The sequence below is a fragment of the Hippocampus comes genome, unplaced genomic scaffold (genome assembly GCF_001891065.2).
Source record: "Hippocampus comes isolate QL1 unplaced genomic scaffold, H_comes_QL1_v1.1 scaffold122, whole genome shotgun sequence".
NCBI lineage: Eukaryota > Metazoa > Chordata > Actinopteri > Syngnathiformes > Syngnathidae > Hippocampus > Hippocampus comes.
The window spans coordinates 5119602-5132393 of NW_017842059.1; the positions used below are offsets into that span (position 1 = coordinate 5119602).

At 40.6% G+C, this 12792-nt stretch overlaps 1 protein-coding gene across 4 annotated transcripts in view; it reads right to left on the reverse strand.

Annotated features, from left to right (window-relative positions):
• The window catches only part of nf1a (neurofibromin 1a), an 86894-nt gene that overhangs the window by 70148 nt on the left and 3954 nt on the right, over positions 1-12792 (reverse strand). For all 4 annotated transcript variants that reach the window (XM_019861295.1, XM_019861296.1, XM_019861294.1 and 1 more), the window contains exons 2-7: positions 12354-12497; positions 8901-8984; positions 7515-7705; positions 6382-6488; positions 6219-6286; positions 5263-5338 (exon numbers count right to left, since the gene is read on the reverse strand). In XM_019861295.1, coding sequence (XP_019716854.1) covers positions 5263-5338; positions 6219-6286; positions 6382-6488; positions 7515-7705; positions 8901-8984; positions 12354-12497 — 670 coding nt within the window. The remainder of the gene's footprint in view (positions 1-5262; positions 5339-6218; positions 6287-6381; positions 6489-7514; positions 7706-8900; positions 8985-12353; positions 12498-12792) is intronic.

Here is a 12792-nt window from a genome sequence, read left to right on the forward strand (position 1 = left end):
TTTTTCTCAGGATAAATAACACGTACCCTGACTGTTCTACTCTTTGAATAAAACCACTTCATTCAAGCGTTAGGGAGTGCAAAGGGTTATGATGGAGGGGTGTTGCAAATCATGAGGACCTGCCAAGTGGTATGATAGCAGTGTTTTATACATGTCCTTGGCTAGGCCTCAGTTTCAAAATCAGTCCTTGGTCCTTGGCCTTGGCCTCGGAAGCAAGTCCTTGGTCCTTGGCCTCGGAAAATTTTTCAAGTCCTTGGCCTTGGCCTTGCCTCGGAAAATTTTCCAAGTCCTTGGCCTTGGCCTCGGAGGCAAGTCCTTGGCCTTGGCCTTGGGTTGCCGGTCCTTGGACACAACACTGCTGCCTGCACACAGGCAGTCCAGCCTCTTTGCGCTGTCACTATCTGTCATGATCATTGCCTAGTAATGTGCTCACTGCACACTAAATACCAGGCAGGCTGCACCATGGGTTTTGAAGATGTACATTTACAGCACTTTATAGCCTATTTAAGTATTGTAAATGTATCCCCAGACAGGCTTTGTTTAATTTACAGCACTTTATATGCATACAGTACAGTGGTCCAGGTCTATCTGCACAAGTTCAAGCATTAAGTGTTTCATAATTGTTAAGTGTGAAAGTACAAATCTTTGTTGAATTTATAGCACTTTTAATAGCCTATAGGCTAAGATCAGGTTCAGACTCCTTGAGTCTATTAAAAAAATAACTATGTTCATTGCTAATAATGCACTCTAAACTTGAAGTACATCGAAATGCTTTCGTGACTTCTCCTCCCTTACTGACCACCAAGTGATCCCAGGTCTCAAAGGCTAATATGACATGTTAAATAATGTCAATTAAAACAAAGTATTTTGTTTTGTCATTAAAAAAATAAATAAATAAAAATACACATGATTCTCTGCATTTCAGGGTTTTGGAGAGCCAAACCCTCAAATTACTTTCGCCCATGTGGTTTTGTTGCAACGCTGTGGGGAGTGTCCCTTATTTCCAGATTTGAAAGGTGGCAACTCTACTGACATTTAGCTTTAACCGTCATTTAAAGCCAGACACACCAGTGAGCTCTCTCATGAGCTGAGGGCAATGAAAGACCTCAAACGCATCTGGGCTAAAATGACGAGAGGACAGCCGCAGGTCTTTGGGCAGGTGGACTCTTCCAGCCGTATCCTACCACATTTTCTTAACTTTCTTTAGGAAAGCTATGGTGTCTTACATGGCCTCCTTTATTCCCGCTTCATTGAAAATTACAACCAAAAGCCACAAAGTGTAGCCTTTTGACTGCTTTTCACTGATGTTAGTAGTACTCTGAAATTGTTTTGCTTTGCACGGCACAGGACAGCAACCATAAAATGTCATCATTCCAGAATGAACTGAATGCGCAAAAACATGGCAGCTGCTGTGTATCAAATTATGTTGTCAATCGACTACATTTTTTTTTTAACTTACAAAAAATACATTTTTTTTTAACTTACCAAAAATTATATATTTCTAACAATGTGTTTTATTAGTGGAGCTCAGCTGTTGTATTTTGAGACCTGTTTGTCGGTTCCTTTTAAATCTTCCGGTGTTAACTCTGTGCCGCTTCTGTGTCAGCAATACCCGAGTCATCAAAGGTGCTGTAATCACCAAATAAAGTAAATAATGACTTTTTGGGGGGGTTTTGCACATTTGTTTGTACACTCACCAGTGAGACGGTGAGAGATGTGTGAAGCTCTCAGTCGGTTCAGTACTATCAATATCTAAAAACATAGGGTGTACCACACCTACTGCTTAGCTCAACTGGGATAGGCTCCAGCACACCCGTGACCCTCGTGAGGTTAAGCAGCTCAGATAATGCATCGATGTAAGAAAGCTAGGATAGTAAGAATTAAGAGGATTAGTGTGGGTTTTCGTCTTAACCTTGTAACCATTGTAAAGGTATATTTTGTTTTATGCTTCTTTTATAGTATTCCATCTTGGTGTTTTATTGACAGACATACACCTGTACTTCATATTTGAAAAATATGTGCTTCTATAGGTAAAACACTAGACAGAGTAGAAAAAAGTGAGATCAGTTTGAGATTCAGCATATAGAACTTTGTTAATAACGATTATCGGGCCCGAGTCAACACAAATTGGCTCTAAGAATTACCCGGGCTGATAACACTGGGGAGCACAATTAGAATTGAATATTTACCAAGACCACAGTATAATATGACAGTGAAACTCCTCTACAACGAAACCTACATGGGTGAAAATACTCACTAATGTGAAAAAACATACATGGCAATGGCGAGTGATGAAAAAAGCGGAAGGGGCGTGGCCTGGACGGGGGCGTGGCCTGGACGGGGGCGTGGTTACTTACAAAAGTGGCACTAAACATGCTGAAGATGAAGTGTATTAAATTTACACAGTTTGAAAATTGAACAGAAAAAAATCCCAAGATCGCCACTATTCTTTCAAGTGAAAATTTGTGCAATTTTGCCTATGCATTCCTGGTGAGCACCAATATGTAACTCCAAATTTGCTGCTCAAAATCAAAACTAAATATAGTAAACACATTCCCTGCCATATTTAAGATTTGTTCATGACTTGTATTCATAAAGTGTTGTGTAAATGTGATAAAAAGCTGTTGATTCTTACCTCATACAGTGATAGTGAATATTTATTATGCATACAATTTATTATGCATAACCGTGCTTTATCATCCAAGACAAAACGTGAATTATCAATATGAATATAAAACGCAAATAAAAACAAATAAATGTTATCATGCTGTTGCTACAAATGCATACCAAATAAAAGTGAAAATATCATCCTCGTATATTTGAATAAAAAAGTATATACCTCGGAGTGTACCTGTCTATCGGCGATTTTATTGATTGTTAAATGTGTGAATGGTAACCTCACTTAACTCTGGTTAGTAAACATAACGCTAAAACTGATACCCTGAACTGCAAACTTGATAAGGTTTTACTGTTCAAAACTACACAGTGACAAGCTGAACCAAACTCAAATGCTAGGATGGAATCGCTATTACTTACAGACTGTACTCGGTTGGAAGTCCGCAGGTGGCTCGGTGTCGGCTGTAGAAGCGGTTCTCCAAGTCAATCCGGGTCTCCCCTATCAGGTCGTCCCCTCCCACCATATCATAGTCGTAGATGAGCACCGTGAGCAGAGACTCCTGAGGAAATGTCGCCTGCATCTCAAACGACCTGCGATAAGGTAGAACATATCAACCGGTGTGTGTTTTAGACAGCAAAACTGTCATGGTGGAGAATACAACCTTCCAAAGACGGGGTTCAGCTGTTTAGGGATGTAGTTCTCACGGTCTTTGATTTCATTTTTGCCGAGTTGAATGACGACGTAAGGGTCTGCTTTTCCGTCCGGGTCGGCTGGGTGCAGGTTTGATGCCTTCAGCGACAGCGCAATCAAGAACAGTACAACAACAAGGAGATCACAAAACAATACATTGAAACTCCTCTAAAACGAAACCTACTTGGGTGAAAATAGCCCCTAGTATGAAAAAATCTTCATGCATTAAAACCATTCCCACTTTTCTGCTCCCCCTACAACGAAAAATCCCCCTGTGGCATTATACGAAATCTTTTTCTCTGCCCTTGCCTCACAAAGAGATTCACTACAGTACAACGAAAACAAGCCTTCCGTAAAAGTCTGATCCAACCTCAGCCTACTGCGACTCCTACTGCTTAGCTCGGAAACGGCAACAGCAAACACCACAGTGGCTTACACTTGCGCAATAGTACAGGAAGTAGTTGTTATTGATAGTTTCAGACGCAGCATGAACGTTGCATTGCTAAAATGGCTAAAAAAACGGACTTTTGCCAACCAAGAAGTGAAGAAAAGAAAAGCTTTAACGCTTGAAGACAGGATGAAAGTAATAAAAATGAAAGATGGAGGAAGCAAAGTAAAAGACATTATGCAAGAAATTGATGTAAGTGAAAGTGAAGGCTGATCGTAAATTTCGCAATTTCTTTCCTTTTTTTTCTTTCTATGCTGGCTAGATGAAGTGTCAAATAAGTGTATGCTCATACTTATGCACTATTGAAATAAAAATAAAGAGTACACATATGTTTGTATATATGTGTGTGTGTGTGTGTGTGTATTCGAATCTGAGATAAATTTGCTAGTGAAAAGTCCCCTGATGTGAAAAATTTCTTGCTGCAAACATGATTTCGTTGTCGAGGAATTTCACTGTATGTGGTATTTCCCATCAACAGTTTCCATTTTCTAGACTTTCTATACCAGACCTGGGATTTCTTTCAAATCAAATTCCATACTTTCCACACTTGTGTAGGAACCCTGTATACACGAGCAGACTGCACCAATGAGCATCTTTCACTGCCCAGTCTTTACTCATTGTAAGGAGGAGGAAGAAGAGACAAGATGTTTCTTTCATAGTTAATACAGTAACTGCACTGTATTTAGTAAGGCTTCCTCAATTATCCTCATGCCGTTACTTGTCAAAAAGTCCACCAAAATAGTAGTGAATCTCTCACAAGCCTTTCTCATATTGGAAATGCTCCCTGACGTCACAACAACGCAGCTCTTAAATAGAAGAGGTTTTAAATCGAGGTGACTTGCCATTGTAGGCAGATATTAGCACTGCCCCAACAACGCTCCATTCTGTGCTCCCTGCCCCTCACCACATACACAATAAATGAGGTTGACGGTGCCGCTGCAAAGTTTAGTGAATAGGGCTTGAAGAGCCGAATGAAACGAGGCATAGACGTATGCGGCTTAAGAGCCGCGGGTTGGCCAGCCCTGCTTCTATTCCATCCATCTTGACCATTCAGGTTTGCACAGCATTCATCCGTGGACAATCTCATGCTGCAACGGAGACTTCAGCATCATTGGCTGCTTTGGGCATAAACGGGGAAAAATTCTTGGTGTGGCCCCCACCGGTCCATGATCTCAACCCATCTCACCTTTGGAGCATTCTCAAGCAAAGATCTATATCACATCCAAAAAGCTCCCCTTATTTTTTTTAAAATATTTTTTGGGTGGGTTGGATGATTTTCTTTCCCAAGTTATACCCGTTTTTTCGTGGAAAACATTTTTGTAGAATGTTTATTAGCATTTTTAGAATTAGAATTTGGGGGATTTAAGTATTTCCCCCCCAGCCCCCGCAATGCATTTAAATGAGCAGTAATTGTACACGCATGTTTGCTTTTCACAGGCTCCTAACAACCCTGGTACTATAAAAAAAATAAATAAATAATAATAAGCATTCTCAATTGTTTTTGTACCTGCCATATCTGCTTGAGGTCGTTGGTAGAGCATGGTGAATTCATCAGGGTAATTTTCAACCCAGTTCCAAAATGCCTGTCAAGAAAAAGTTAAAGCAGATTGTGCACATGATGAACAAGAATCAGTTTATTTACTTTGTGTGTGAATTTTCCTGTGAGGATTTTTGGCAACCATTTCTACATGGGGTGTTAAAGTTCTGGGTTCCAACACATTTGAGATTTCAAAATTCCAGTTTTTCCAGACCCTAATTGCCGGACTTCGGGGTAAAAAGACTGGAAAAGGATTTCCTACTGATGATGAGTTCAGTCAAGGATCATAAATGATCAGATGCACATAGGTCAGTCAGGTTTGATGCCCAATTTTCAGGGAGTAATTGGACAATGGGGAGGAATGAACAAATATGCAGCATAGAATGCTCCCTGATAATTGTGAATGAGAATCCGTGAATATTTGTACATCATAGAGGTTTAACCTGCTTATACCATGAGCACTTACTAACAAAAATGAAATGAAACTACCAATTCATATTTTCATAGGTTTTATAGTCAAAATAGAAACCTTGACTAAAATAATTTCTTTTCCGTTGCGACGCCTTTGGGCTTGGCTATGAAGTCATTGCAATCCATTAACTGTAATAATGCATTACTGAAGTAGGTTCGTATAAAGTACAGTGTCTTCCAAGTTAATGTACAAATCTGGGTCGCCGGTGTAGGAACGGAGTTCCCATTAAAATAATTGTAATTATGGACCGTGGTTCTATTAGGTTGCAGTCCCAGGCTGGGTCCTTATGACCGTTTGCTTCAAGGCCAGAAGTGTTAAGTATTGATTTGATGTGTCAAAATGGAAATACAATATGTTCACATTGGTACAAAACTCAAGGGCACTTGCATTCATGAAACAAAAGAAGCTGTTACACCTACACAACAGCTCAACAGAACACAAAGGAACAACCTACCTTTTCTAAACTGTTGATGACTGCGAGCTGTGCAGGCTTTTTAAGCGTTTTAAACTTCAGAACAGTTTCTACAAGAAAATAGACATCAGAAAATCATCAAACTTGACACAATCCAGAGACCAATCATGCAAATCTTTAGCCTTAAAACCCTAGAGTGTATAACCTTGGAGCAGCCTCTTTAGCTTGGAACAGTCCACATTAATGTACTGCATCAGCTCGATGTCATGAACATCCACATTGTCCTCCAAGCACACCGTCAGCTCCTGTAGCCTGAGTAAAAGACACACGATCACATGCACGCACACACAAACGACCATGAAAAAATGTGACCATGTAATGTACACCCTGTCTCTTTCATGCATGTCAGAACATTTCAGAAGATAGTCAAAACCTGTAGTTATGATCGAGTCCCGACAAGCTGCACTGATCTACAAATCTGGTTTTGATTCAAGGTAATTTCTGTCATGATTTTTTTTTTTAATCAAGGATAATGTTAACTAAAACCCAGCCACTGGGGAGCAGTGCCCTCCCCTGGGAGTACACTGTTCCCCAGTGCCGGTCCCAAGCCCGGAAAAATGGGGAGGGTTGCGTCAGGAATGGCATCCGGCGTAAAACTTTTGCCAAACCGAACATGCGAGTTGATATGCGGAGGACAGGGAATGATGGAAATTGATGACTCGCTCTGGCGACCCCTTAAAAGGGACAAGCCAAAAGGAGAAGAAGAAGAATAATGTTAACTAAAGGTTTACGAGCATTTAATTCAATGCAGCACCGAAGGAGGATGCATATTTTAAATTGTATGTTACGGTATTACATTTAAAATTCAAAAAATCTACTCATGGCTCTTTTTCTAACCATCTATCCCTGGAAATCGGTGCTAAATCGTCTGATCATGAGGGCCTGGTGCTCCCAGATTAATCAACCTATTGTGAAGCTGCTCTCTTGCATTTAAACCAAGTGTTTGCGTGTTGTATGTGTTGTATGTGGTACAGTACTGCATTGAAGGTGCACAACTCTAAATTCAGACAGAAATATATAATAATAATCATCATCATAGTAATAATAATACAGTATATTGCATAAACACTGAAAAGTCCGCTTCAAACAACTGCTGCGGGAGCATGAAAGATGAACCCTGACATAGCGGGGGTTCACTGTAAAGAGACACAAACTCACCGTATGGCCACCATGGTCCACTGACATCAGATGCGGACAGCTGTATGCCACGAATTATCAATTCCCGAACAGTGAAATTTACACTGAAACAAGAGAAAAAATCTGACAAGGAGAACGTACCTGGTGGAAATTCGGCTGAAAACAGCATTGAAATTGTTGCAGCTAAGAGAGAATAGAACAGCTGAGGCTGAAGCTCGGAGTTCAGCTGCATGCTGATGGCCCTCACGGTACGTGTGGATGAAATGGCAAATCTCAGGCAATAGTTGTTTGACTAGCATGGTCTCATCCAGGCGCAGGGAGTCTTTGGATTGCTGAGAAAGGAGTACATGAGTGAGTGAGTACGCCTGTCAATATCTTTCCCTATAACACAAAAAAAATATATACATACTGTGTGTGTGTGTGTGTGTGTGTGTGTGTGTGTGTGTGTGTGTGTGTGTTTCATAGATAGATAGATCAAATTTTATTAAGGCCCCTGTATTATACCCAAACTCAATTATGGGTCACCACCAATTTGTGCACAGCCCTACGAAACTTGTACCATATTAAGTTCAAAGAAAGAAAATAATTGTATTTTAAAATAATAGTCAATGTACTGTAGTACCTTAACCGAGCAAAATCCTGAAGTTCAATAATAGAGACTTGGATTCGTTCTGCAAAAAAAACTTTCAATGAAATAAGAATTTATGTAGTCAGTTCAGTGCAATCCAATGTGTAGGTGGACGGGGAGTTGTGGTGACTGTCCTCTGCTTGCAAAATCAATCATTTATGCATTAAATTAGTAGATGACAACTCATTAATAAATTAGTAAAATTTTGAGACAGAGAAAGAGCGAGAGAGTGAGAGAGCGGCCCGGTGGTCGACTGGTAAGTGCCTCGGCCTCACACTGCAGAGATGGCAGGGTTCGATGACGACTACGGCTTTCCTGTATGGTGTTTGCATGTTCTCCCCGTGCCTGCGTGGGTTTTCTCTGGGTGCTCTGGTTTCCTCCCACATTTCAAAAACATGCACCGTTGGTTAATTGAACACTTTAAATTGTCCCTGGGTGTGATTGTGAGCGAGAATTCTTGTTCGTCTCTGTGTGCCCTGCGATTGGCTGGCAACCAGTTCAGGGCATCCCCCGCCTACTGCCCGAAGACAGCTGGGATAGACTCCAGCACCCCCCACGAGCTTCGTGAGGATAAGCAGATCAGAAAATGGATGGATAGATATATATCTTTTTTTTTCAATCAGTACTCTCCTGTTAGCTTGTAATTGATTTATACTCTGTGTTAGTGTGTCATCACAGTGTGAGACCATCATCAGGAAGTAGTGTGTGCAGACAGAGCAACCAGGACATGGTCACCATGAAATCTTTGCCTGCCGCTAAAAATAAAATATTGGTGTTGAGATCAAAAAGTTACTAATTAACAATTGACAGCTGAACATGATCAAATTCTTTTTATTTGTATGGATTCAAAAGTTACTATATATAGAGAAGATGGCAAGATTTGATGAGAAGGAACTCACCCCAGCCAGGCACTTTTCCAATGTATCCAGGATGATGAGCTGTGAGAGGTAGAGGTTTTTCTCCGATGCTTCTCCAAATATTCGCTATGGGATAAAGACAAAGAGTCAATAATTAGGAGCGGGGATGATGTAGACCCTGAAGAGTCTCCGCATTTGTATCCAATCAGCGTCCCATTCCTGTTTAGGGTCCCTTTATCATTACCACAATGAAAAACCAGAAAGGTCACAGAGAGACAGTGTGCCTGATATTTCTAAGACAGAGGCGGTGGACTTTCCATGCAGAAAATTACCATATTCATTTCAGTGGTTGTAGAGTCCAACAAGCAGATAAAACCCGTTATTTTGCATTGTTTAACATGTGTCAAAGTGGTTGCGCAAGGCAACTAACTATATTGTATGTTTTTCAAAGCATACCATCAAAAGGTGCCATTTTGGGATGATGAGTGCAGTCCGAAAATGCTTTTCAGATAAGCAGGGTTCTAAATCAGCAGCGGCCCAGTGGCCCCGGGCCACTAAGCGACTGTGTTGTGCCACTAAACCGAAAAAAAAACAGTACACATTTCAGAAATAAATATGCTGAAACCAAAACATTACTGCTTTTTTATTCACTGCTACTGCATACACTGCTTTTTTATTCACTTAAAGTGATTAATCATTATTGATCTTTTTACTTTGATGCAAACACTTTTTTGCATGTGTATCATGTTAAATTCTCCAACCCTAAGTAATGGTTTAAACAAAATATAAAGCCTGGAAAACATTAAATCTGAAATATTCATTTAGAGTTTACAAACATTTACCAAAAATTAACTACAGAGAAGTCATATTTTTTAAGACATAACCATTATCGTATGATATCATGAACATTCGGGGTGTAACGATCTATTTTATCTATATAGATGTGTCGGCCCCACAATCTCGCGACATTGATAGGCACTGGAATTGTGCACATTGATGCTGGCCACTCATCGACAAGAGAATTCTTTTGCGTTACTGATCGATTTAATCAATGCAATTAACAAATAAATGCAATACGCATAATTCCCAATGTCCTATTGTTTTTTATTAAGGTTTAAATGTTAATTTGAAAAGGCTTGTATTTGGTTTTTGCTTGCGTATGTCATGTACGGTCGGCGCCAGAAATTGACATCAAGCACGCAACATAGATCGAAAGAGATTAACAAATATCATGGTGGCGAGGGAGGGGGAGATTTTTAAGACCAAGCAATGCTAGGGTTTCTGTGGAAACACTAAAATTTGCAAGGAGATCATCTCGACAAGGCGGTTGCCGTGTATCGGCTTTGCAAACGGCAAGGGAAATGTAACGGGAACATGTCGTCACCATGGCATCACAAAAAAAAAAAAAAAAAAAAAAAAAAAAAAAATCCCTGAATGAATGAATCAGCCGTGGCTACCATACAAGGTATTGCAACATAAGGGGTGTTCACACAGCACACATTTGCTCTGGTGCTGCACCGATGTATTTTGTTGCGATATATTTTACACCGGAGCAAATTTTGTGGAGCGCTCACACGTACAAAGCCGCTGAGCGTGTTACCTCCGGCGTAGCGCCGGTGCGGCCCCACTTGCGGTCACACAGCAGTTTCTGCAGCAGAGCAAAACGATAGAAAACAAAAAGAGCTGTCGCGTTGGTTCTTTTTAAAACATACAACTCAAGCAACTGCTGTACAGGCACGTCCTTCTCCTTCTCGGTCTCCGTGCCTTCTGCTCGAGAGGCGTTCAGTGACCGCCCCCCGAAAACGTAAATCAACGATGACTTCAATGACACTCAGAAAAGCAAATATATAATGCGCCAAACAGAAAATCAACAGAGGAAATCACAAAATAAATTCTATGGGGGGCGGGGGGTTGTGAACACACAACAAAGGAACAAACTACACAAACATCTCCGAGACAGTCCAGTCTCCTACAAAAAGAAAGATGACGTTTGGGGACTACCCCCCCGCCCCCCGACCTTCGGGGCCTCGCCCCCCCCCGCCCCCCTGTTCTAGTTGAGATTGTATAACCCAAGAGGCAAGCTTGCTACTGTTACCAGCCATGTCTTGTGTCGTTATTAAACAAACACATGACGGAAGTACAACAGAGCACGAAAGCAACGCATTCTTGCCGTATGTAATCAACTCTTCTCATGCATAGCGAGGCTACTCACCCTTCCCGCAAACGAGCATTTGCTCCGGAGCAAATTGTAGCATTCACACGTACCATTTTACATCGGTGCTGCCCCGCAAACGAGCATTTGCTCCGGAGCAAATTTAACCCATCTCAGGGAGGTGGTTTAAAAATTAGTAAACTGTTTTCAGGGGTTACACCGGTGTAACCTTGCACGTGTGAACGCTCTACTGGCGCAGCACTGGCGTAGCACCGGAGCAAATGTTGCCGTGTGAACACCCCTATACCAAAAAGGTGTTGCTGCTTTATTTATTCAAAATCTTGACCACAAATCTCCTCGTGGTCAAAGAATTAGTGGCTGTGGAGCACGCAGAAGAAGTGTCTTGCTGCTGGATTGTGTAGACCAGCTGATATTTTTTGAAAAAGAATATGCAAGACGATTCAGGGTGTTCCCCGCCTACTGCCCGAAGACAGCTGGGATAGGCTCCAGCACCCCCAGCGACCCTAGTGAAGATCAAGCGGTTCGGAAGATGAATGAATGAATGAATGAATGAATGAATGAATGAATATGCAAGCCTTTGGAAAAACTGTTTACTATTACACACAGTTGTTATTTAAACAGAACTATCACAGCAGCAGCTATATTTAATGTGAAAATAGAGTTGTTGTTTTTTTTGTATATTATTTGGTTGCCACAAAAAGAGATTGTAGAATCAAGTATTGTTCAGATATATTAAGCACTTCATCAAAAGGGTTTGTTTAAATTGATGTTTTGATGCCTAAAAAGAACCATATTATTCTGATAACATAAATTTGTGAATAAAAAGTGAACTGATTCTGTTTCACTGTGTTTATGCGAGAATATTTAGAGAACTAGCTTGTTGTGACAGCAACGTTGCTTACTGGGATTGGTTTTAATATAAAATCCAATAAAATGGCATTCTATTGTCTTCATTTGGATTTATCTTGGATTAGCATAGCTTTATTTACACAAAAGCCATTGTTACAGGATCAAATATTGAATGGAAATCGTCTTTATCGCATCGAATTGTATCGGTCCAAAAAAGCGATACAGTATATCGCTTTGTTTTGAATCGCTAGGCCTAAAACCGTATTGTATCAGTTTAAAAAAAAAAATACAAAACACAAGGCCAACTCAACTTGGCTCATGTTGGCCGGACAAGGGCAGCACCCAAAAAGGCTTAATGTAGGACCCTGGTTAGGCTAAAACAAGAAATATGAATACAAAAATATGTATAATCTGGGCTGGAGACTTGAAAGTTTGTCTGGACCCCCTTCTATAAGATAAGGACAACAACTTACCATGTTATTGACATTTTTGAGGATAGTCGTGAGGCCACTAATGACGAGTGAAAACTTGTACTTTGAAATGTTGATCAAGCATTCCTTGTTGTGCTCTGTGCTGATTTTCGTGTGAGTGTTCTGGTGTCCAACTTTGATTGGAAGCTGGAGGGAAGGAAAAAACAGTGAAGACAAGAAGATGGCATTAACTTCAATTCACAAGGTCTGTCAAAGTCACATTTTCAAACCAGCATTTTCGATGAACGATTTGCCACCAGATTTTGTATTTCCACATTTCACCTGCAGCGTGGATTTCAAGATGTCAAGATGTTTTGAAATGGGAAATCTCTCTTTGAAAGTTCTGACCACTATTTATTCCTGTTGTACTGAGCAGCCCAGAGGGGTAGCCAACGTGGGGCTCTGTGATGCGGCCAAATAAATAAAAATAAAAATAATATAT